The sequence below is a fragment of the Chiloscyllium plagiosum genome, chromosome 34, assembly GCF_004010195.1.
Source record: "Chiloscyllium plagiosum isolate BGI_BamShark_2017 chromosome 34, ASM401019v2, whole genome shotgun sequence".
NCBI lineage: Eukaryota > Metazoa > Chordata > Chondrichthyes > Orectolobiformes > Hemiscylliidae > Chiloscyllium > Chiloscyllium plagiosum.
In genome coordinates, this window is record NC_057743.1 from 7610352 (window position 1) to 7635804 (window position 25453).

The 25453-nt window shown below is 40.0% G+C and overlaps 2 protein-coding genes across 4 annotated transcripts in view; one reads left to right on the top strand and one right to left on the bottom strand.

Moving 5' to 3' along the window:
• LOC122540088 (centrosomal protein of 104 kDa-like) overlaps positions 1-5203 on the bottom strand; it is a 28677-nt gene extending 23474 nt beyond the window's left edge. The window contains exons 1-2 of the mRNA XM_043675398.1: positions 4987-5203; positions 939-1065 (exon numbers count right to left, since the gene is read on the bottom strand). Of these exons, the coding sequence (XP_043531333.1) occupies positions 939-1051 (113 nt within the window). The 5' untranslated portion in view covers positions 1052-1065; positions 4987-5203. The remainder of the gene's footprint in view (positions 1-938; positions 1066-4986) is intronic.
• Positions 5204-11161: 5958 nt separating this feature from the next.
• On the top strand, positions 11162-24473 carry dffb (DNA fragmentation factor, beta polypeptide (caspase-activated DNase)). 3 transcript variants are annotated; one of them, XM_043675536.1, is made up of 8 exons: positions 11163-11972; positions 14051-14177; positions 15362-15547; positions 16331-16410; positions 17231-17401; positions 19736-19836; positions 22009-22316; positions 23476-24473. In XM_043675536.1, exons 1-7 carry the CDS (start codon positions 11868-11870, stop codon positions 22271-22273), a joined length of 1035 nt encoding a protein of 344 aa, XP_043531471.1. In that variant the 5' UTR covers positions 11163-11867; the 3' UTR covers positions 22274-22316; positions 23476-24473. The 3 variants fall into 3 exon arrangements, with proteins under 3 accessions (XP_043531472.1, XP_043531471.1, XP_043531470.1); XM_043675535.1 differs by having other exon boundaries at positions 11341-11398; positions 11563-11972; positions 22009-24473; XM_043675537.1 differs by lacking the exon at positions 17231-17401 and having other exon boundaries at positions 11162-11972; positions 22009-24473.
• Positions 24474-25453: the final 980 nt, after the last annotated feature.

Here is a 25453-nt window from a genome sequence, read left to right on the forward strand (position 1 = left end):
CAGAGAGTTGTGAGAGCATGGAATGCGCTGCCAGCAGCAGTTGTGGAAGCAAGGTCATTGGGGACATTTAAGAGGCTGCTGGACATGCATATGGTCACAGAAATTTGAGGGTGCATACATGAGAAACAATGGTCGGCACAATATCGTGGGCTGAAGGACCTGTTCTGTGCTGTACTGTTCTATGTTTAATATGTAAAGGGAATGTCCAGCCAACTCTGAAGGCTCCACTAAGGCTATTCCAGAATACAGTGCTAGGTAACAATGCAAATAACATAGATGCTGTCTGACATTTCCTCATTGTAAAGGCATGTCTGGCATCCCAATTGACATTCTATCTCTACGAGATGAAAAAAAAACAAATGGATTCTTTCTGATTATGATTCAAAACAGTGCAGACCATGCCCTTGTTGCTTTGTTATTAAACTTCTCTCTGGCACTAACCAAACTTATTACCAAATCACTCTACTAGAAACTAGAATACACATTTGAGAGTTGAACTGTTAACTTTGTGAAGTTAAATGTCAATGGTGAGAATATATAAATTTATACCAGAGTCTATCAAATTACCAAAACATCTTAAACCTGAACAATGGTAAATGAACAAATGCAGTTGCAAAACATTTTGGGGCATACAATCTGACCCTATTAAGAATGGGTTGCTAATTTGGGCAAAAAATTTAAATAACTTCCAAAAATGAATGTTTATCCAACTTTTTATCCAAATTAGCAGCCCATCATTAATAAGGTCAGATTGTATATTAACATTAATTTTTGACGGAAAACATTAGCTGGCAAACTTCTTGATCTGTTTAACAGTAATCTGGTGTACAGCATTAACTATAATAATTTAGACAACAAGACCTGCATTAACAAAAAGACAAACAATATAACAGGTGAAACTTTAATACTCCTGGGAATTAGTAGTATTTTGTTCTTACCTTGGGGAACGCCAACCATTTATTGTAGGCGCATGCACCATCAGCTCATTTGAATTATACCCATCTTCATAGCCAGAGCAGCTTATTGTAACAAATCCAATTTTATGTGGCATTCTGGAGTTCTATGCTGCAAGAGGTCACAGATAAATTAAACAATTGATGCACTGTCTCACAGCTACTCCATGCACAGATTGCAAGTAGTACATATATTTTAATTGAGATGTAAATGGGAAAACTTGTGTTTGGATTACTGTGTTGTAGAAATCTTTTTTGTGCAACTTGAAGGGGTTTTCTCCCATTGGTTATACAAGAACATTTAGCTTCTGGAGAAGCCAAATTTGATACTTTTATGAAGTTAAATGGCATAAAGTGTGTTTTTAGTGGAGGAAAAAGAACTGTCCAATGGTTTTAAGTTGCAGTTTGTCATACAACTGAGACAAGTGCATCAGCACTCAGACCTCCAAAGCAAACCAGACCTCTTTCTTCCCAGTACTCTGCGAATGGAAGAAAACTAGCACGAAAAGAAAAAGAACTTCGAACTCAAGCAATAGATTCAAGTCCATATGATCAGCGACCAAATTGAAGATTACTCCAGTCAACAATGTGATATGATTGTCGAAGGCCAAGAGACCATGAGAAAGCCACCTCATTCCATTCTCATGCTATGAAATTTGTTCATTGTTGCCTAATTTTTCAACCCACTATGTTTCTGCAAAATTGCCTGTTTTTAAATTTAGAATAAATAGAACAGAGAGAACAGAAAATTTCAGATGATTTGACAAGGGAGATATGAAAAGAATGCCTCTTGAGAATGAATACAGACGAAGGAGCTTGTTTTAAAACAAATAACAGCAGGTGCTAGGGATTTGTTAGAAAAAAACAAATTGCTGGAGAACGAGTTCAGATGAATTGTCACCAGACTCAATACGATAACTCTGCTTTCTTCATGCAGGTGCTGCCAGATCTACGTTTCTCCAGCAATTTCTGTTTTTGTATTGAATTTATACATACAGCGCACTACTTGAACATTTAAAAGTTTTTTAAAAATAAACTGCCAAGGTGTAAACTAGTCCACATTACAAAAATCAGGTTATGCTGAAATTTGCAGCAATATATATCCAATTTTAAACATAACTATTCAAAACTATTCAATTTAATTGGTCCAAACTTCAATTTACCAATAATGTACTTGAAATACTAATTAGGCATATAACTGTCAACAAGCTCAAGTTAAAAGGAATCCAACTGCTTAAGTGTTTTCAGTACTGAGTCATAAAGTTGTACAGCATGGAAACTGACCCTTCGGTCCAACCCGTCCATGCCGACCAGATATCCCAACCCAATCTAGTCTCACTTGCCAGCACCCGGCCCATATTCCACGAAACCCTTCTTATTCATATATCCATCCAAAATGCCATTTAAATTTTGCAATTGACAAGCCTCCACCACTTCCTCTGGCAGCTCATTCCATACACGTACCACCCTCTGCGTGAATGAGTTGCCCCTTAGGTCCCTTTTATATCTTTTCCCCCTCACCCTAAAACTATGCTCTCTAGTTCTGGGACTCCCCCTTCCCAGGGAAAAGACTTTGCCTATTTATCCTATCCTTGCCCCTCATAATTTTGTAAACCTCTGTAAGATCACCCCCTCGACCTCCAACACTCCAGGGAAAACAGCCCCAGTCTGTTCAGCCTCTCCCTATAGCTGAAATCCTCCAACCCTGCCAACATCCTTGTAAATCTTTTCTGAACCCTTTCAAGTTTCACAACATCTTTCCAATAGGAAGGAGACCAGAATTGCAGGCAGTATTCCAACAGTGGCCTAACCAATGTCCTGTACAGCCGCAACATGTACTCCCAACTTCTGTACCCAATCCTCTGACCAATAAAAGAAAGCATACCAAATGCCTTCTTCACTATCCTATCTACCGGCAACTCCACTTTCAATGAGCTATGAACCTGCACTCCAACACTCTCTTGGACCTTTCCATTAACTGTATAAGTCCTGCTAAGATTTGCTTTCCCAAAATGCACACCCCGCATTTATATGAATTAAACTCCATCTGCCACTTCTCAGCCCATTGGCACATCTGATCAAGATCCTGTTGTAATCTGAGGTAACCTTCTACGCTGTCCACTACACCTCCAATTTTGATGTCATCTGCAAACTTACCAACTGTACCTCTTATGCTCACATTCAAATCATTTATGTAAATGACAAAAAAGTAGAGGACCCAGCACTGATCCTTGTAGAACTCCACTGGTCACAGGCCTCCAGTCTGAAAAACAACCCTCCACCACCACCCTCTGTCTTCTACCTTTGAGCCAGTTCTGTCACCAAATGGCTAGTTCTCCCTTTATTCCATGAGATCTAACCTTGCTAACCAGTCTCCCATGGGGCACCTTGTCAAACGCCTTACTGAAGTCCATATAGATCACATCTACTGTTCTGCCCTAATCAATCTTCTTTGTTACTGCTTCAAAAAACTCAATCAAGTTTGTGAGACATGATTTCTCAAGCACAAAGCCATGTTGTCGATCCCTGATCAGTCCTTGCCTTTTCAAATACATGTTCATCCCTGTTCTTCAGGATTCCCTCCAACAACTTGTCCAAGAGTTCTAGCGTACACCTGATCAGAGCCGCAGAAAATGGGGGAAGATACTAAACGAGTATTTTGCACCAGTATTTACAGTGTAAAATGATATGGAAGATATAGAAAGGAGTGAAATAGATGGTGACACCTTGCAAAATGTCCATATTACAGAGGAGGAAGTGCTAGATGTCTTGAAACGCATAAAGGTGGATAAAACCCCGGACCTGATCAGGTGTACCCTAGAACTTTGTGGGAAGCATGAGAAGTGATTGCTGGGCCTCTTACTGAGATATTGTATCATCGATAGTCACAGGTGAGGTGCCGGAAGACTGGAGGTTGAATAACGTGGTTCCACTCTTTAAGAAGGATAATAAGGACAAGCCAGGGAACTATTAACCAGTGAGCCTGATGTCGGCGGTGGGCAAGTTGTTGGAGGGAATACTGAGGGACAGGATGTACATGTGCTTGGAAAGGCAAGGACTGATTAGGGATAGTCAACATGGCTTTGTGCGTGGGAAATCATGTCTCACAAACTTGATTGAGTTTTTTGAAGAAGTGCAAAGAGAATTGATGAGGGCAGAGTGGTAAGATGTGATCTGTATGGACTTCAGTAAGGTGTTCAACAAGGTCCCCATGAGAGACTGGTTAGCAAGTTTAGATCTCACGGAATAAAGGGAGGACTAACCATTTGGACACAGACTGACACAAAGGTGGTGGTGGAGGGTTGTTTTTCAGACTGGAGACCCGTGACCAGTGGAGTGCCACAAAGTTCGGAGCTGGGTCCACTACTTTTTGTCATTTACATAAATGATTTGGATGTGAGCATAAGAGGTACAGTTAGTAAGTCTGCAGATGACACCAAAATTGGAAATGTACTGGACAGCAAAGAAGGTTACCTCAGATTACAATAGGATCTTAATCAGATGTGCCAATGGGCCGAGAAGTGGCAGGTGGAGTTTAATTCAGATAAATGCAAGGTGCTGCATTTTAGGAAAGCAAATCTTAGCAGGACTTATACACTTAATGGTAAGGTGTCAAATAGATCAAAGTTGACAGGGTCACATCCACAATGTTAAATCAATTTATATAATTCATTACCATCTGCCTTCGGCAAAATAATTTCCAGGAAATTGTTTTGTGACTTCGTACTTGCAAAAAGGCACCCTAGAAAAACAAAAACAGCTTTACTCCTAAATCACCAGATTAGCTGGGCAACAGCTGCTGCTTGAACCAGTTTTCTACTTGTGAGGAAGGCACCAAATTTCAGAATAACAAAAGGGCGTATGATGCATGACAAAACGTAATAACTAAACATAAATGATACTAATAGCCAAATAAGTTAATCAAAAACAATAAAGTCGATGGTGATCTCATGAAAAACTCTTTCACAAACCAATACCTCTGGGCAAAATACATAATCTCTCTGTCTACATGACATGCAATCAATTCACTTACCTGCAATGCATCATACCACAAAACAAGTTTACAGAAAGAAAACATATCTCGTGAAGAACATGTTGCAGAGTTGATACAGCAGGCAAGATGTTGGGCCAGTGAAGATTTTCGAATGTTCTTCCCCGATTGGAATATTAAAACGAAACTGGCAACAACAGATTATATCTGAAATTTCAAAGCTCACCAGTGGAGCCCTTCCTTATCCGAGCCTGGCCTGCACCACCCCCTTTCCCCCCATAACCTGCAATCGCTGACCCTGAACCCACCCCCAATACCTGCATTGGCTGGGCTCCCACATCGGGACAGAGCCACAGTGGCTCAAGGAATCGTTAGTTTGAGGGGGAAAGGGATCAGCATCCTCAGCAGAGGGTAAGGCAGTGAAGAGCCCTGCAGAGCCACCAAATGCTGGAACTTTCCATGAGCCTCATGGAGCGGCGCCAAACATCACGGAGGCCCCGAATCAGCCCGGGCTCCCGCCACCCGTTCTTTCAAACATTTACAAACGTGGTTATTTTAGTTCAAAAAAAAAAGAAAAGATCATGACATGCAAAACTTCACCTGGTTTGTGACACCACGGTCCAACAGGCGGCCAGCGAGGCAGCTCAAGGATCCATACCCCACCATCAGCCGCCACCACATCTCCATAACCACCACCATCAACAGCCAACACGGCGCATGCGCCAATTTGCGATCCCATGGCCTTCTGGGAATTGTAGTTCCTGCGTAGCCTACTTTGGCGCACGCGCACCTCCTTTGATTCAGGCTCACCCAAGTCATCGCCTTCAATAAAGGTTAGTGTGTCAGCGTTTGTGCAGAGAGAAAATATTCGAGTCCTAAACGACCCTCATACTGATCAGGATACCGTTTAGCCTAATTATGCACACTTTCCCTGGAGATCAGCTTTTAGCTTAAAAAGGACAGTGTCCACTGCGCCACAGGAATGTGCTCAGACTTCATGCTCTTGTAAACAAGGGAATAAACTTGCATTTAATCAGCACTTTTCCCAGTCAATAACCAGCATAGTCAATGAAGCATCTGATGGAATTCTCCCCATTTGCCTGGATAGGTGCAGCTCCAACAACACTCATGAAGCTTGACACAAGGTGAAAGTGAGGGCTGCAGGTGCTGGAGATTAGAGTTGAGAGTATGGTGCTGGAAAAGCACAGCATTAGGGCGTTTGCCTGAAACGTTGGCTCTCCTGTTCCAAGGATGCTGCCTGACCTGCTGTGCTTCTCCAGCACCACACTCCATATCCTCCACCACTAACGTGCAGTGTGCAGTATCTACAATGTGCACTGTAGAAATTCCCCAAAGCTCCTTCGACAGCACTTTCTAAATGCATGACCACTATATTTAGAAGCTTCGGGCAAAAGCCCTTCATCATTCCTGTAGAAGAGCTTTTGCCCGAAATGTCGATTTTCCTGCTCCTCAGATGCTGCCTGACCTGCTGTGTTTTTCCAGCATCACTCTAATCTGGACTCTAATTTCCAGAAGAAGGGCTTCCTGAAGAAGGGCTTCCTGAAGAAGGGCTTATGCCCGAAACGTCGATTCTCCTGTTCCCTGGATGCTGCCTGACCTGCTGCGCTTTTCCAGCAACACATTTTCAGCTCTGATCTCCAGCATCTGCAGACCTCACTTTCTCCTCTAATTTCCAGTATCTGCAGTACTCACTTTTGCCTACTATATTTAGAAGGACAGGCAGAGCAGATACATGGAGAAAGCACCTCCTCTGCCATCCTGATTTGGAAATGTATCACCATTCCTTCAGTGTCATTGGGTCAAAATCCGGGAATTCCTTCTCTAACAACATTGTGGATCTAACTGTGGCCCATGGACTGCAGTGATTCAAAAGAGCAGCTCACCACCACATTCTCAAGGGCATGTAGGGATGAGAAATGGACAGTTGGGGACATCTTTGAGATATTTAAAGTGATAAAAGCATTTTATAGAGAAAGTTCAAAGACCGATTTCTTCCTGTGAGGTAATCATAGCATCACAAACATATAAATTAGAAGGAGCAGGCCATTCTGCCCATCTAACCTGCTTTTATATTTGAACAGATCATGGATGATCTGACTGTGATCTCAATTTTACTTTCCTGTCTACCACCCGCCCCTCCCAAATCTTTTACTCCCTTGCCAATAACAAGGATAGTCAGCAAGTCTGGCAGCATCTGTGCAGAAAAACATATAAATTAGAAGGAGCAGGCCATTCTGCCCATCTAACCTGCTTTTATATTTGAACAGATCATGGATGATCTGACTGTGATCTCAATTTGACTTTCCTGTCTACCACCCGCCCCCTCCCAAATCTTTTACTCCCTTGCCAATAAGAAGGATAGTCAGCAAGTCTGGCAGCATCTGTGCAGAAAAAGCAGAATCATGTTGAAACAGTGACTCTGCTTTCTCTCCACAGATGCTGCCAAGCCTGTTACGTTTCTCCAGCAATTTCTGTTTTTGTTTCAGATTTCCAGCCCCTGCACTTCTTTGCTTCTTGTCAAGGATAGTCAACATGGCTTTATCAGGGGTTGATATGTCTAACAAATTTGATTGAACATTTTGAGAATGTGACTAGATGTGCAAAGGGTAAAGCAGTGATGTCGCCTATATGGACTTCAGTAAGACATTTAACAAGGTCTTGCATAGCAAAACTGGTTAAGAAGCTAAGCGTCTAAAGATTCAGGGGAATTGGCAAATTGAATCCAAAATTAACTAGTGGCACGAAGCAGATGGTTGAAAGATTTTGTAACTGGAAGTCTGAATCCAGAGATGTACTAGGTTCAGTGCTGACTCCCTTGCTGTTTGTAGTCGAACTTATTTTTATGATCTAGATATGAACAGAGGACGTATAATCAGTAAGGTATCAGATGACATGTAAACAGAGAGGAGGAAAGCTTTAACATAAAGGACAATACAGTGTTATGGAATAGACCATGCTCCCTCAAAATATTTTAAAATGTTAGCCTGGTCCCTAAATTTTTCTTATTTTAAAAGTAAATGTAAAGTTCTGTGTTCCAGATGCAACTTGACTGGTCAAACTACTTGATGTTAAGCAAAACGCAATTTGTTCAAACACTATGGTGAAATATAACAAAAGCAAGAAGAAATTAGAATAACTTAACTCTATTGGAAAACTTAACAGAGCAATAGACATAGTAACAATTACTAAGTTACTTTCCAATATAGTAACATTCCATAAACACACCAATTGGCAAAAAGGCAAATTCAGAAATCAAATATTCTCACAATCAACCGCTCAATAAGAAGAGAAACCCCAGCTTCCAGCTGCAACTGAGAGAGGGAAAATATAGTTTCTACTTCCTCAAGACTCCAGCAGCTTTTGCTGAATCTAAAAGCTAAAGAAAACAGTATTTATGAATACTTGGAAAACCATAGTTTGATTAAAAATAGTCAGCATGACTTTGTGAAGGGCAGGTCATGCCTCACAAACCTGACTGAATTCTTTCAGGATGTGACAAAACACGTTGATGAAGCTAGAGCAGTGGATGTGGTGTGCATAGATTTTAGCAAGGTATTTCATAAGGTTTCCTAATGGTAGACTCATTCAAAAATTAAGGAGGCATGGGATACAGAGAAACCTGTCTGTCTGGATACAGAACTGGCTGGCCTATTGAAGACAGAGGGTTGTGGTAGATGGAAAATATTCAGCCTCGAGCTCAGTGACCAGTGGTGTTCTTCAAGGATTGGATCTGGGACCTCTGTTCTTTGTGATTTTTATAAATGACTTGGATAAGGAAGTGAAAGGGTGGGTTAGTAAGGTTGCCGATGACACAAAGGTTGGTGGAGTTGTGGAGAGTGTGGAGGACTGTTGTAAATTGCAAATTGACATTGACAGAATGCAGAGCTGAGCTGAGAAGTGGCAGATGGAGTTCAACCTGGAAAAATGTGAAGTCATACACTTTGGAAGATCAAATTTGAATGCAGAATACAGGGTTAAAGGCAGGATTCTTGGCAATGTGGAGGAACAGAGGGATCTTGGGGTCCATGTCAATAGATGCCTCAAAGGTGCCACCCAGGTTGATAGGGTTGTTAAGAAGGCATGTGGTGTCTTAGCTTTCATTAGCAAGGGTATTGAGTTTAAGAGCTGCAAGATTATGCTGCAGTTCTATAGTCTTGGTTAGACCACAGTTGGAATATTGTGTTCAGTTCTAGTTGCCTCATTACAGGAAAGATATGGAAGCTTTAGAGAGGGTGCAGAAGAGGGTGCAGACCAGGATGCTGCTTGGAATGGAGGGCATGTCTTAGGAAGAAAAGTTGAGGGAGCTATGGCTTTTCTCATTGGAGAGAAGAAAGATATGAGGTAACTTGATACAGGTGTACAAGATGTTGGGAGACATAGATAGAGTGGATAGCCAGAGACTCTTTCCCTTGGCAGAAATGTCTATCATGAAGGGGCAATTTTAAGGTAATTGGAGGAAGGTTTAGGGGAGATATCAGAAGTAGGTTCTTTACTCAGAGAGTTGTGGGTGCGTGGTATGCACTGCCAGCAATGGTAGTAGAGTCAGAGACATTAGGGCAACTCTTGGATAAGCATATGGAAGTTAGTACAATGAAGGGTATGTGGGTTAGTCTGATCTTAGAAAGGATAAAAGACCAGCACAACATCAAGGGTTGAAGGGCCTGTACTATTCTATGTTCTTAAAACACCAGAAATCTTGGTCTGTCAGAGCTGGCCACACTCATCCAGGCTGCTGCTATTGTTCCAACTTTTAAAAAAAAGCCTCACACGCTATTTACGTTACCACAGACTACTTGGTACCTCTCATTCAATCTCTCTCTTAAAAGAAACCTGGACAAAGTATACCTCTTAACGCCACAGCATCATCTCAATGGATATGTTGAGATGGGTTGAACAATGACAAATGGAACTAAATCCATAAAAGTATAGGGTGATGCATTTTGGAAAGACTAACAAGGCTAAGTACATGTTAAATGGTAGGACCCTGGGAGTACAGGGAATCAGATGGATCTTAGTGTGCATGTCCACAGATCCATAAGGGTAGCAAGACAACATAGATAATGTGGTTAAGGAGGCATATGAGCTACTTGCCTTTTCAGTCAAGGCATTGAATATGAGCTAATGAGCAAGGAGGCTATGATGGATCTGTATATAACATTAGTTTGGCTTCAGCTGGAGTACTGTGTGCACTTCTAATCACTGCGTTACAGAAAGGATATAATTCCACTAGAGAGGGTGCAGAGGAGATTCACCAGTATGTTGCCTGAGCTGGAGTGATTCAGCCTTGGAGACGAGATTGGCTGGGATTATTTTCCTTTGAGCAGAGAAGACTGAGGGGGTCTGATTGTGGTGTACTGAGTTATGAGCGGCATAGATAGGGACAAATATCTCCTTTTAGTAGAAGGGTTAATGGGTTAACAGTTTTAAAGTGAGGAGCAGGAAAATTAGAGGGGATTTAAGGAATTAGTTTCACACAGAGGGTGGTGAGAATCTTGAGGTCACTGCCTAATAGTGTGGCAGAGGCAGGAGCTCTGAAGACATTTAATAAATACTTGAACCTCTACAGCATACAAGGCCAAATGCTGAATGGGATTAGAATAAATAGATGCTTATGTCCTGCACAGACACAAAAGGCCATTTTTTCTGTGCTGTAAAAATTCTAAGCATTATCCCATTCTTGAAATGTAAGTGAGGCCATACAACAGGAGTGAAAACAACAAACCCCCCTTTCACCCACAGGACAGGGGAAATTTAGAATCTTATTCTCACAAATGACCCTAGATACTGGCAGAATTGAATCTTTTAAGACTGAGATGAAAAGGTTTTCATTCAATAAGGGTATCACAAAGGATATGGATCAAAAGTTGGTAAATGACCTTGATTTGCAGATCCACCGTGGATAGTGGAACAGGCTCGAAGCTCCAAAAGCCTCTTTCTGTACATCTTTATCCTTTGCATACTTCAACTGCAACATTCGTTCACGAATGCTAACCATACAAGTTTTTAGTCGCCTTATGCACAGATTAATCACACTGTAAAAATCTTTAAAAAGGACTTTGACAGAGCTACAAATGCATTATTTTGTGGACGACGTTCGTGCAGTGCGCAAGCAACGCCGCCAGTTCCCTATCCTTTGTTATTGTAATTGTCAATTTTGCTTCCGCTGTGAAGGGTTACACCCGAGACGTCAACTTCTCTAGCTCCTGGTGCTGCCTAGCTTGCTGTTTTCTTCCAGCCTCCTACTTGTCTATCCCTTTATATTTGGCCAGTTACAAATCCAATGGAAATCGAGCTGGAAGAGCGGAAGCTTATCTGTCAACTCGGCAGATTCAAAAATTTTACATCTCCTGCTGGCATCTTTATTCCCCCACCACTGTTTCAATTTTCTTGCATTTCCTTACATTGTATTCTCTTCTGTTTTGCATTCAGTGAGGTCAGCCACTCTTCATCAGGGCCACATTTTTGTTTCTTTATCAATTTTCACAAAACCGTTCGTCATTTCATGCCTCTTACCCGATCACAAACCTTCTCTTTTGTTCATACCACATCCCTCCCTTCCACCTGCTTGAAACGTTTAACATTTCCATTATTTTTCAGGTCATACACGACTTAAAACTTCAACTTTTTTCGCACGGCATGGAACCCAAATGACACGGAATTCCCAATATTTTCGCGCGTTATTTTGTTGCAAATCATCCAACACCAGCACAAAGGGAAGAAACAATCAGCAAGCCCTTTACTGTATTCAGTTGTCCCTGCGTGTGTGTATTTGATAGTCAACAATGTCACCAAGCAGGACATTCAGGAACTTCCTCCCCTTATTCCGACATTTGTCAAGCTGGGGGCTCGGAGAGTGCATGCGCACTTGCGTTTCCTTGTAACAAAAAGTTCCTAGTTTTAACATGGGGACCATATTCAAAGTGAGGAGTTTGAAGACTGACAGAACGTATGGAATCGTAGCCAGAGACTTGGAAGATCTAATGACAAAGGGATGCCAGAAACTGCAGGTGAAATTGAATACATTCTGTAAAATTTTAAAAAAAATTATGAAAGCAAGTGCTTTGTAATGAACAGAGACGATCGGAAATCTGAAGAGACATTTATTGGTTAATTTTTGTCGACGTTCAGAAGCACTTCCGCAAATCTTTTTGTGGAGAGAGCTTGCTGGTGTTTGCACTTTCCCTCCAGCAGAATTGAAAACGTTCACCATATTTATTATTTGGGGTTCCTTTGTCTGTGAGTGGCTAAATAGTCGAGCTAGCATTTGGCGCTAAGCGCTTTCCTATTGTATAGTCTCTGTCCGTGATACCAACAGGGTGGGTTCAATTCCCATCACCGCTTTGAGGTTACTATGAAAGACTCCCCCTCTCCCCTCCCCTGAGGTCTGGTAGACTTCAGATTAAATCACCACCAGGTGCTTATTTCTAATGCGAGAGCAGCCCCTATGGTTTGGTAAGGCTATGGCGACACAAGTCTGTGTCTAGAATCACACAGTCCCACCAAATTCAAGTGAAAGGACTGAGGGTATGGATATCTTATGTTACTTTGAGAATCAAATCCTGTAGTTTATAAATACTATAAACTGTTGTCCCCAAAACGACTTGTAATTTATAAATTACATGTAATTTAGTGAAGGCCTATCGCCCATAAATTTTAAATAATCCTAAACTAGAAAGCAGATTATAGAGACTTGAACACACAACCCTGAGTTACACTTCAGCCTTAAGGGCTTGCTGCACTGACAGCCTACCCCCTTTGAAGACATTAAACTAAGGCTCAGATTCTGCGGTATTATTTTGAGAAAGAGTGGTCTCCCCTGTGTCTTGGCCAATAATTACTCCCCATTTGCCGCTACTACACCATTATTTTGTTTTTGTTTGTGACATCTTTCTGTCTGCATATTTGCTGCAAAAGTCCTTTGGTGCCAAAAGTTATAAATGCAAATCTTTTATTGAACATTTATATAACTACTTACCAAGCTAAGAAGTGTCTTTTCCTATGATGGGTATTGGAAAACTTGCCACTTCTCAGGTGGGCATTCTTCCTGCACTTGGATTGGGATACATGAAATCTACTTCTAAGTGATACATTGTCACATATCACGGAAACACTTAAGATATTTACTGTTATACTTTGGCAGGGATAACGTGTTGTTACTCTGTATCTGAAATTCTGCCAGTATTTTTGGCTATGGCAAAGATATTACTTCACACAAATGCACTTTATTGAATTTTGATTTCCTCAGTATTGTACAATTGGCATGTTACCTCTAGGTTTGGCATACCATACTATACAGAAGCATTCTTCAATAAAGCTTTCTCATTATTTGCCAACAATTTCAACGAGTTATGAAATTCATCTTATGAATGTAGAGTAATACTACCTGTGCAGTGGTAATTTGAGTCGTCATTTGCTTAAACTCATTGGAAACCAGGTAAAAACAATGACTGCAGATGCTGGAAACCAGATTCTGGATTAGCGGTACTGGAAGAGCACAGCAGTTCAGGCAGCATCCAAGGAGCAGTAAGGTTAGTCTGCTCAGATGAAGGTTACTTACGGCTTAAAGCTATTCTATTGTACTGATCATTTTTCAAGGTAAAAACAATGACTGCAGATGATGGAAACCAGATTCTGGATTAGTGGTACTGGAGAGCACAGCAGTTCAGGCAGCATCCAAGGAGCAGTAAAATCGACATTTCGGGCAACAGCCCTTCATCAGGAATTTTTCAAGCCAATTCTCTTGAGGTGAAAGGACCACATTGTCATTTCTTTAAAAATAGCTACAGAATAATTAAAAAAAACATAAAGTTACTGTTGTCTAATCTGCCACATGGCTGCTCTTTTATTAAAGAGGGAGAAATAACTGGTGGTGATTTAACTTGAGGGTCACCACATATCAGATGAGAGAAAAGGTTGAGAAGGAGAGTCCCTGATCCAGGAATTAAGCCCACACTGTTGATATCTCTTTGCATTGCAAACCAGCCATCCAGCCAATTGAACTCACCAACCCCCACAAAATGATTACAGGAAAACAAGAATAGTGTTTATTATATTTTACGGTAACTGCTTGTTTTATCTTGGATAGATCCCACGTCAAAGATGTCGCTTATGTTTGTACAAAGATGGGACAGAAGTTCATGCTGACAATTTCTCGTGTCTGGAAGATAACTGTAAGCTTATCTTTCTGGAGCAGGGACAGCAGTGGAATGGAGGTAAGTCCAGATTCCCATGTGGACTGGACAGATTTTGAGAGGAGAGGGAACAGATTTTATTTGGGAAACCTGGGATTCCTGGTTTCTCGTTGACTTTCTTCAAGTTGGTTCCCCCTCTGGAAGTCAGCCAGATTGACAGGCTTGATACCCTGTGGAGTCGGGCAAAGGTTCAAAGGAGATGCAGCCCAGGAATAGCAAAGCTGCACATTATTGGGGGGGGGGGGGGGGGTGCAACAGAAGTACAGAACTGCAGTCACTCATACTCAAAAGATTGGGAAGCAAATAAATGTGGTGGATTGGAGGTTGCACTCTTGCTTTTCTTGGCTGACAAGCTGTTCTGTAAAGGTGCCCATCCTTTTCACGAAGGAGTCCTTGTCTCCCTTTAGTTGGCCAGTACATGCTAAGTAACCTCTTGGGAGTGTTCCCTACTCTCCAGATCCATCCCAGCTCCATCAAAACTGGAAGTTGGGTTTGGGATTTTAAAAAATTAACATTTTATCCAATCCGGAAAGTGCCATTTGTCTACAAGTCTTTTGCAACTGCTTTCATACAGTCATAAGGGCACAGGAGAAGGTCATTCAACCCATCAAAGCCATGATAGCTCTCTGCTTAGCAATCCATCATGTCTTATTTTGTTACACTGTCCCTGCAGCCTTCAAATTTATTTCCCTTAAGTGCCCATTCAATTTTCTTTTGGAATCATTTCTCCCCATGCTCACAAGCAGTGGTTTATTCGTTCCACATCGAGTAGTTTCACTTGTGAAAAACCTTAAATCTGTGTAACCTAGTCCTTGTACCATCTAAATGGGAGCAGTTTTCTGGGAGATCTGTTGCAAATATACACTTTTAGTTGGTTGCTCACACAGAGCTGATGCTTATCCCTACATTTGAGGAGTACACTGTTGATGGGCACTGGGTCAAGAAGACTCAGTGTCACCAAATTAGGAGTATTTTGTGTGGTGGAGGATTTGGGGATGGATTACTTCATGTGCCAAAACAACATGCTAGACTATGTGGAATGCAGTTTGCAATATTGAAGGCTTGCTGATGAGATAGCCTATTGTGTAAGCAAAACATTGAATCTGAATAACAATGTTTCACTGTAGCTTATAATAATTTAAGATCATAATTCCAATTCAGATTGATTTTAAAACTAAAGACTCATATCTCTGTCTCATTTACAGAAATTTGCTACTGTTTGAATAAAATATTTCATGACCAAAATAATGAAGAACTAATTATGATTGCAAGGCAAATGTTATCTGATGAAACAGAACCCAGGAGAAAGATGCTGCTGCAGTACATTGTTCAAAACACTGCTGGAAATATAACAGCTGAAAATCGTAAGGATGACCAGGAGTGGTTTGAAGGTGATGTGCTGCTGATGTTGATAGAAATATCAGACCGAATAACCTTGGTTATTTAGAAATAACATGCAAAATATACCAATGGTAAATTCATGCTCAAATGAAACAAGAAATTCTCATTCAGCCCATTGATAGGATTTCTTTCACAAATCATGCACAATTTTCTCAGGCATATATCATAATCCCAACATCATCATTCTCCCTTCCCTTTGCCACACACCTTCTATCTTTTCCTGATGGTGCTTACTGCATGTCTGTGTGGATGGAACTCTTTGACTGAGTAAGGTGTCACCTTTATGTCTGTCTTCAATTTCTACACATAACCTTCCATCAAGTGAGCTGAGATGTGCTATACCACTTGAAGAAGTCTTTGTTCCTCTGTCAAAGAAACAGGCACAACATTACATTTAAGACTTGGTTATTGAACACATTTGCAGCAGTGTGATTTAGACAGACTCCCTCCTAAGCAGCCTAACATTTACAATGCTGCTTCACTAGAGGATGGAGAGTTAATGAGGGAAAAAGAGACACAGTAGTTGGAAATAAGGCAACATTTTGGCACAGCTGTATCAGATTTATTGCAGAAAATGTAACTTGGCATTATAGGTGACCTTGGGTAATTATTAACATGCCTGCAATAAATGTGCTACACAGTGACCATTTTTTCCAAAAGTAGGCAATTAAATATCCTATTCAACCCCTTTGTGAGTTGATGATTCAGTTACACTAGTATATAACGGTTACTACAAATTACAAGCACTATCTATAGGATCTGTTATATTGCAGGTTTGGAATCGCGATTTAAAACCAAATCTGATTATATGAGATTCAGTTGTGGCAGAAGAATGAGAAATTACCTGACAGAGGTATGAAATTGAAACAATTTATATTCTTTAATATAAAATTAACTATATGAAGCACAATGTTTTCTACCTTTTGAGATACTCTTTGTGCCTAATTATCACATTAACCTGATTAGGCTGTTTCCATCATGTTGTAATAACCAAAGATTGTAAATGCAATAATTTTAAAAGTCTACCCATTTCTATTTTACTCCTTCTACCATGATGTGGTAAGATTAAATTAGGCACTTTTCTCAAAGTGTACATTTGTAATAAAACAATGCCCTTCCTCTTACCAGAAGCCTAGGAACATTTGCATACTTGGAGTGGTGTTGGTTCCAAGCATTTTACTTTTAAAAGGAACACCTCCCAAGTCAGTTGCTTCAAGGTATGGCACTCTGTCAATTGGTTGTGTGGCCTGGATGTTGGATCCTCACGAGCTCATTCTTTATAGCATAATATTCTATTGTTCTGTGAAAATGCTTCCAACAACTATCATTTATCTCACACCTTTAACAAAAAAAATCCAATGATACTTTGCAGGAATTTTATCTAACAAAATTTCACACTGGAAATATTAGGGCAGGTGACCATAAGCTTTGTCAAACAGGTGGGTTTTATGGAGTGTCTTAACTGGAGAAGAGAAATTACAGAGCTTGGAACCTTGGCATCTGAAAGCACATGCTCCAATGGTGAAGTGATTCAAATAATTACTTGCAAATATTCTCCTTCATATTTCCTCCCTTAATGCAAAATGTATACATCCACTGTGATATGGTAGCATCACCTAGCATATTGATTCAATTAGTAGAAAGACACTGTAACACATTGTTTCCATTCACAGGTTAAAAGCCATGCTGAAAATGTTGATAAAAAAGTGAAGGAAAAGTACTGTGCATTTGTAGCAAGAATAGAGAAACTGCTTCAACAAACTAAGTTCAATGGGTGTTACTTTGACAGGACAGCAAATGGTAATAGTCGTCTCTGCACTGATGAAGGATGGTTTACTTGTCAGGTGAGTTTAAGGTGATAGCTGAGCAAAATATAAGCTGAAACCTCAAGCCTGGGGGTTTTCATGTGTCATGACTGATGTATGCTAATTAATAGACATTAGTCTCTACTGGTCAATCAGTTCAACACTGTTTCAGAAGCAAAATATTGTAGATACTCAAGATGTGAAGTAAAAACAAGATGCTGGAAATATTGAACATGTCAGGCAGCATCTGTGGAGGGAGTAACAGAGCTAACAGTTCAAGCTGATAATCTTTAATCAGAATTGGGAAAAGTTACAAATGAAGTAGATTTTAAACAAGCCATAGCGTTGTCTCTCATTTAACAAAGAAGGAGAAATTCAATAGCTTTACAGAAGACAGCTGAGATTAAATGATGCACAACCAAAGGAACTGGCAAATAAAGAAAAAAAAAGTTGAGGTACTGTGGAGAAAGTGGAGAAACTCAGCATCTATAGAGAGAAACACAGTTAATGTTTGAAGTCCGGTGATCCTTTATCAGAAATAGTGAGTGTCATTGTGGGTTGGTAGACGTTGGGTGCCAAAATATATTTCTGTGAAGAATCAAAATCATTGTGATGATATGAAATGCAGATAACAGCGATGTAAAATCTGAATTATCAGAAGCTTCTCATTAGCTAATGACTTTGCTTCACCTTTCGTGTCACCAACTCTGTACTTGTCCGGCAAGGCTAAGTTACCAAACAATGTCTATCTCCAACAAGAAATAATCTAACCATCTCTCCTTGACATTCAACTGTTATTACCATTGCTGAATCCCCCATGATCAGCATACTGGGACTTACCATTGACCGGAAGCTGAACTGAATTAGCCATGTAAATATTACAGCTATAACTGGTCAGAGATTGGGAAATCAAGTCAAGTAACTTACAATCTATCTCCCCAAAGACTGCACACCATCTTCAAGGCACAAGTCAGGAGTGCGATAGAGTGCTCTCAACTTGCCTGGACGAGTACAGCACTCAAGAAGCTCAACACCATTTGGAACAAAGCAACCTGCTTATCAGCATCTCCTCATCACCTTCACCCTTTACTCTTTCTGTCATGAGCACAGTGTTATCTGAATGCATCATCTACATGATGCACTGCAGAAACTTAACAAATCTCCTCCAGGAGCATTTTTCAAACCCATAACCTCTATCATCAACAAGAATAAAGGTATGAGATACATGTGAACACCACCACATGTAAATTCCTGTCTGAGTCACACCATCATTGGAAATATGTCACTGTTACTTCAGTGTACTGAGTCAAAATCCTGGAACTCCCTCCCACATTGCATTGTGGGTATACCTACACATACAAAGTTCTGTGAGCTGACTCCTTAAACCTTCCTGTGGGCAACTGGGGATGGGGAATAAATATTGCCTATGCTGGCAACGCCCACATCCTATGAACAACTGTTTTTTAAAGAGAAGCAGTGTAAACTGAGGAAAATTCTACATGTTGAGTGAGTCACCAAAAATGTTGCAGCTGGAGTATGATGTGGGAAAATATGAAGTTGTACATTTTAGCAAGAAGAATAAAAAATCTGGATGTTATTTAAAAGAAGAACTATTGCTGAATTATGAGTTGCAGCTGAAATAACTCCACAGCGGCTGGTATCCCATCACCAAATAACTCCAGAGTCCTTGACACTGATTCAGTTCCCTCAGAGCCAGCTGTCAGAGTGAGCAGATCCTCTGACATGTCTGTTTACGACTGTCAGCCAGGGTTCCCTGATTGGACAAGATTAACAGCCCCAAATAGGGAACTCATATTCTTTGAGGTACACCTGACTGACCTCATTACAATCACTATAGCAGAAGAATCAATGTTTTCTACTGTATGAATCATAAAAGGTTAATATGCACAGGAAGTGATTAAGAAGGTAAATGGGAATCTGACCCATTATTGAACATAAAAGTACAAATGTTATTAGAAGCATTGATGAGACCACATCTTGAACACTGTGTGGTGTCTGCATATAATTTGTGATTAAGTCTCTGGAGTGGGCCCTGAATAAGCCATCTTCTGTTTCAGAGTTGAGTGTGTTTCCAACTGAGGTGCGACAAATACATGTACCCTGGTTTCTATATTCTTTTTAGAAACTACTAGCATAAACTTATGTGGAAATGCTTGGGTACCTCAGTGGTTCAAATGCTTTGTTTGGGCTGCGGTGGTTCAGGTTGCTTCCAAAGCTAACTTACACCAACGGCACAAAGTATTCATAAACTTTTCCTGTTTAAACAAGAGCTTCAGCCAAATCTCTGTTCAAGACTAAACAAATTGTCAGGTTGGAATTAAACATTGGAATTGAACTTCTATACATTTTCAGGGGGCGTTTGATCAGCAGGAGTGCAGTTCTTTCCATTCCATCAATCCATATGGTAACAAAGAAAACAGAATTGTGTTTAGCACATGGAACCTGGATCACAGGTGAGTGGAGGTGTGCACTTTCAACCATCATTTCTGTATGTTTGGGAAACTGAGTTCATAGAAAAGTTTCTACAGTGTGGAAACAGGCCCTTCAGTCTTACAAGTCCACACTGACCTTCCAAAGAGTACCTCACCCACACCCATTCCTCTACATTTACCCCTAACCTGCACATCCCTGAACACTATGGGCAATTTAGCACGGTCAATTCACCTAATCTGCACATCTTTGGATTGTGGGAGCAAACAGAGGAAACCCACGCAGATACAGGGAGAATGTGCAAACATCACATAGACAGTCACCCGAGGCTGGGCTCAAACCCAGGTCTCCAGTGCTGTGAGGCAGCAGTGCTAACCACTGAGCCACCATGATTCTCTGCAAATTTGAGGCTGTTACGTCTCAGTTTGAATGTTTGTAAAGTTTTCACAATAACTTTGAGATTTCATGTTCAAATTTGATGTGGGAGTTGAAAGCTAATCATCAAAATTCAGTTCTGATAAGATCCCTCTCTTTTTTAGTGTTTTTCATCTCCTTTATTATGAGCAGAGGAAAAATTAAGCCATTCCTGGTCTTACTCTCATGGTTAGTGTATTTACAGTTTGTAGATTTGGTTCTTGTTTTTTACGCTATCTCACACACGAGTGAATAATCCTACGAATAACAGACACTAAGCCACTAATTAATAAATTTTCCCAACTTGTGTGGATGAGTGCAACACCAACAACACTCAAGAACCTCAGCACCATCCAGGATAAAGCAAACTGCTTGATTGGCATTCCTCTCTCCTTCGTTCCACCACCTCCCCAGCCTCACCACCTTCGACTTTCGCTCTTTCTGTCACTAGCACAGTGGCATCTGAGTGTATCATCTACACAGTGCACTTCAACAACTGAACAAACCTCTTCCAGCAGCACCTTACAAACCTACAATCTGTAGGTACGAGATACCACCTCGTGCAAATTCCCCTCCAAGTCACATCATCCTGACTTTGATATATGTTGCTGTTACTTCAGTGTTGCTGGGTCAAAATGCAGGAATTCCCTCCCCCACAGCACTGTGGGTGTACTTATACATCATAAAGTACAACAGTTCAAGGAGACAGCTCACAGTTTCTTCTCCTCAGCAACCAGGAACAGGCAATAAATTATTCAAATTTTCACTTTTAAAGAATTGGACTTAAACATTTTGTTTAAATTGTGTTTAATGTTCTATAAATACAGAAATCTTTAGTGAATCATTTTGCAGAGCAGATGATAATATGTTGATTTGTTTAGTTTATTTATCGAGTTATTTGTAAGTCTGTTTGTGAAACTATTTTGAAACCTCCGAAAGGCTTAAAAACAAAATGCCTGATTTAACATGTGATCGGGGAGTGGATCGTTCCAAACTAGACAGCGAGAGATTGCAAGTCATCAGCCTGCGTTCAGCCAACTTCCTGCATGAAGTTGGTGGGAAGTAGATTCTGGTCTCCAAGAGGGAGGGTAAATTCCCATGCACAGGAGCAAGGGAACAATGCTGAGCTCCAGGGAAAATCGCACCAAAATGGCTTTCTTTTTAAAAGGCCTCTTCTTGTCACACGCCCACTCTTTGCTTGGGTGACCTGGCTGAAAAGCTACATTTATCCTATCGAGGTCTCAGATTAAAACAGCAAGTAGGTCCTAATGACGTGATTGGAGTCTGAGCTTTACAGAAGGATCCTGTGTATGACCCTCTTTCTGCTCTGATGTGGAGACTAAAGTCACAGCTTGAGAAACCAGCAGAGTTTGTCAGTGAGTTTATTGCTGTTGCTTTTAATTATCTGGTAAAGTTATCTCTACATTTGCCAGATGTGATCTGCTTTTATGAAATATTATTTGATTGTGATGACTACATCATCATTACAACTGAATTCCAGTTTATTCTGAGGCTGAAATCTTGCTACATGGTCTGACAGGAAGTAATGTGTGTGGTCCTGTGACTGTCTCTTCCTCACTCTGGCTAAACCCTGCCAATATTTTGAAATAAACTGATGAGAATAAATTTCAGAGATTCCCAAGTTGAAAGTGTGAATTATAATTGTTTATTTGATTGAACAATCCTCAATAGTAATTGTGAAATTTGACTTGTTTAAATGTGTACATTTAACAAAGATTGCGTTTTATTTCAATATTCCTAATTCAACATTTTCTCCACAGGATTGAGAAGAAGCGGGCCATCATTCCAGCAATAGTCAATACTGTAAAGAATCAGGACACCGATGACAATCAGGTTGAATTTTTCTACAGTCACTTGTTTACTCTGGCCAACCTGAAGCTGGTTCACATTGCCTGTCACAAGAAAACAGAGCACAATCTTACATGTGACCCACCTCCAATCAACAAGATCAAGAAAAGAAAGATGAAAATGTCTTCAGCTCCCCCAAGGTCTGCTCGGAAGTATCTTTCACAGAGTGCCATATAATTTGCCTGAAGAATGCCTTTAAGGATTGGAGTGGAGAGCGTAGGTGGGTGAGAGGCTTCTCCAAATTTACTGAAATGTGCAGTCATAGACGAGGTGAGCTTTGCAATTGAGCTCTGTGTGAAGCTCGTTAGTGAACTGAATGCTGTGAAATGGTGAATGCATAAATCAAGTGATACAGGTTTGTGTAGACGCTCACAAAATATTAGTTACTATTGTCAGAAAATCAGTGATGGTCAAACTCAGGCAATCAGTGACACTTATCTATGCCACGTTTCCTCAAATTTAAATGGATCCCTTTTAAAAGTGAGATTGGATTGATACAGTGGTGTTGTAGAACAGAAACATACAGGCTGGTATGTTCAAATGTTCAGGCTTCATTCATACAAAACATTTCAAGTTCAAGTTAACTTATTGAACATCTTTAACAAAAGAGCAGCTATCAAATTCAACTAAACTTATTGAATATTTTTAATAACAGTGCAAGGCTATCTGTGAAACCTCCATGTTACTTAGAAGTGAATGACAGCAAAAGTGGATAGTCCCTCCGAAGGTATGACTCAGATTGCTAAATTTAATGAGAGAAGCTTAAGATATTAAAAAGAGCTTGAACTGCTTTCTGTCCAGTAGGTAATACAAGTCAACAGTGGAACGATGGTGGCAATGGCAGCAGAATCATGTTATGCTTTATAGGTGGAAGGACACACTGTTTACCTTCTTCTCTAATAGTCTTCACTTTGCATATATACGGTTAATACAAAGTATTTCAAAGCAAAAGGAAGACATTATATTGTGCGGTTATATTTGACAAAAGCTAAGTATATCTCATATATATAGGAGTGTCTGTTAGTGAGGGTAATCCAGATACCATCATTTGTGTTGGGTTCAACCAGAATCAAGAACCCAAGAGAAACTGAAACCTATCATTGAAGGTTGATTCAATGTTTCAGAGTTTAATCTCAAAGTATTCTCAATATTACAAGTTTCAAATAGTTTCAGTCACTGGTCTCAATAATGTCAGTGATTTGTGAAGTATTTGTTAATTATGACACCAGTGAGTTGCCCTTACAACCACTGTTTTTCATTTGGTTGTTACTGCATCCATTAATGATGTGTAATTTAAATTGGTATAAAACTTTAAATACATTTGTTCATTTCTTTTATTCTCTATTTCATTTAAAGTTGTGAATCTGATTTCCTTTTAGATTTGTCAATGAAGGCAATCCTCTGCGTAGCTAGTGGGAATCCAAATTGAGCACAAAAAAAGGATAAATTTGATCTGAAATTATTCATGTAAAACAATTTGGTGCACTGACTCAGGCAACTTTCATCTCGAGACCTAACAATGGATGGCAAACAATGGACTGCTCTGCAGTGAGGAATTACAGTAAAAGAATGTTTATAGGTCCCTTGGCATAAACTTTTGTCATTCCTAAAATCTAGAGTTCTTACAGATCCAGAATTATTAGGTAGCAATCAGGAGTAAGGACCATAATTGTTTGATACTTTGCAATGTTTGTGATGATGAAAGAGTTATCATTGTCTTCTTTCACTGAGATCATTCATGACAGAGTATGGAACTGTATGACTTTGCAATAGTAGTCAATCCCAATTCTTCACTGAGCCACAGGAGTCCTGTTTAAAAAAATGTTTTGTATGTTATGTTCAAATTATAATCTATTTTTCTGTAAATGTATGAATATTTAATTGTATCAAAAGTATGAATTTTAATGCAGAAGAAAAATGTTGCAAATTTCTCCAAATCATCCAGAAGAGGTTTTCACCCCTTCTTGTGTTTGAAGATTTGCTTCTGAAATTATTCTTATGTCTTGGTGCTTGTGATTTTTCCTCTTAAGCTCTGTCATCTTATGTTTGAGTGTAGCACATGTTTTATTATACATTTTGTAAATAATTGATGAATTACAGTCTGAGTTTAAATTTGTATACTTTGAATCATGTACATCGAATGCAGCCTCCAACTATCTCTACTTGCCTACAACAAAGATCACTTGCCTTGGTAACAATGAGTCAGAATATGATCTGTTACAACAATTATGGAAACAGGGATATATAAAAATGTGAAAAAAATGGAATCTTTAATCCAATCAATTGATTCTAACATTTTTGCTGCAGAATGGATCTGCCTTAATTTTTAGACTGTCACAAATGTATCAAGTTCAAATAAACCTGATGTATATTTTAATACTTGTTGCTCATTTGGCACCCTGATTAATCATCATGAAAAGTATACCCTGCTGCTAAAAATAACACACTGATCCCAGACACAATGGAGATGATTCCGTAAAAAGGCAGCAGAACTCTGGTGATATTCCTATGCTAATAATCCAGATGTCTAGAATAATGCAGGTGTATGATCAAATCCCACCAATGATGGAAAGAAAGTATGGGTCCTGGTGTTTCTTCTGCATTCCCAGCCCCTCATTTTGCCTGGACACACTCCACTTCAAATCTGGTGACTCTTCATCAGAACAACCTACAAAGGTCCTCTCACAATCTAGTATGTAGGGAATTCTTACTCCACATCTGAGTTTTCTGTCATTAACACGATGGTGCAATGCGCAGAATATGTTAATGAGGACTGAGGCCATCACTGAGAACCATTGTCATTGTGTACACAGTGTTGTAAATAACAAATGAGATATTTCCCTGTCAAATTAATAATATTGCACAATGCTTTGTACTTACTGAAATGGTAGTAGAGACAGTGGGATCACCTGTTGGACGCACACAAACTATCTCTGCATTGTCTATATGTCTTACCTTTCAGATATTTTCTAATCAGCTTGTTCTGAGATGTTGCTCACACCCCTACAGCAGGTAGGACTTCAACCTGTTGTGAGGATGCCACCACTGCACCACAAGGACCTCAATCTATTTTTAACTCTTTCCAAATTAATGAACCAATCACAGAAAGATCCTTGTAACTTGATATTGTCAAGTTGGTTACTGATATATATGCTCAATATATATTCAGCATGGGTCATTAATATTGAGAGGAGCAACAATATAATGCAGAGATAGTTTGTGTGCATCAAACAGGTGATCCCACTGTCTCTACTACCATTTCAGTAAGTACAAAGCATTGTGCAATATTATTAATTTGACAGGGAAATATCTCATTTGTTATTTACAACACTGTGTACACAATGACAATGGTTCTCA

What these genes read in the sequence shown, in the direction of transcription:
- dffb (XM_043675536.1), top strand. Translation starts at nt 11,868, where the DNA reads ATGGGGACCATATTCAAAGTGAGGAGTTTGAAGACTGACAGAACGTAT. An exon ending in AGGGATGCCAGAAACTGCAG is followed by an intron (nt 11,973 to 14,050) that starts GTGAAATTGAAT and finishes TATCTTGGATAG; the next exon opens with ATCCCACGTCAAAGATGTCG. An exon ending in AAGGATGGTTTACTTGTCAG is followed by an intron (nt 17,402 to 19,735) that starts GTGAGTTTAAGG and finishes ATACATTTTCAG; the next exon opens with GGGGCGTTTGATCAGCAGGA.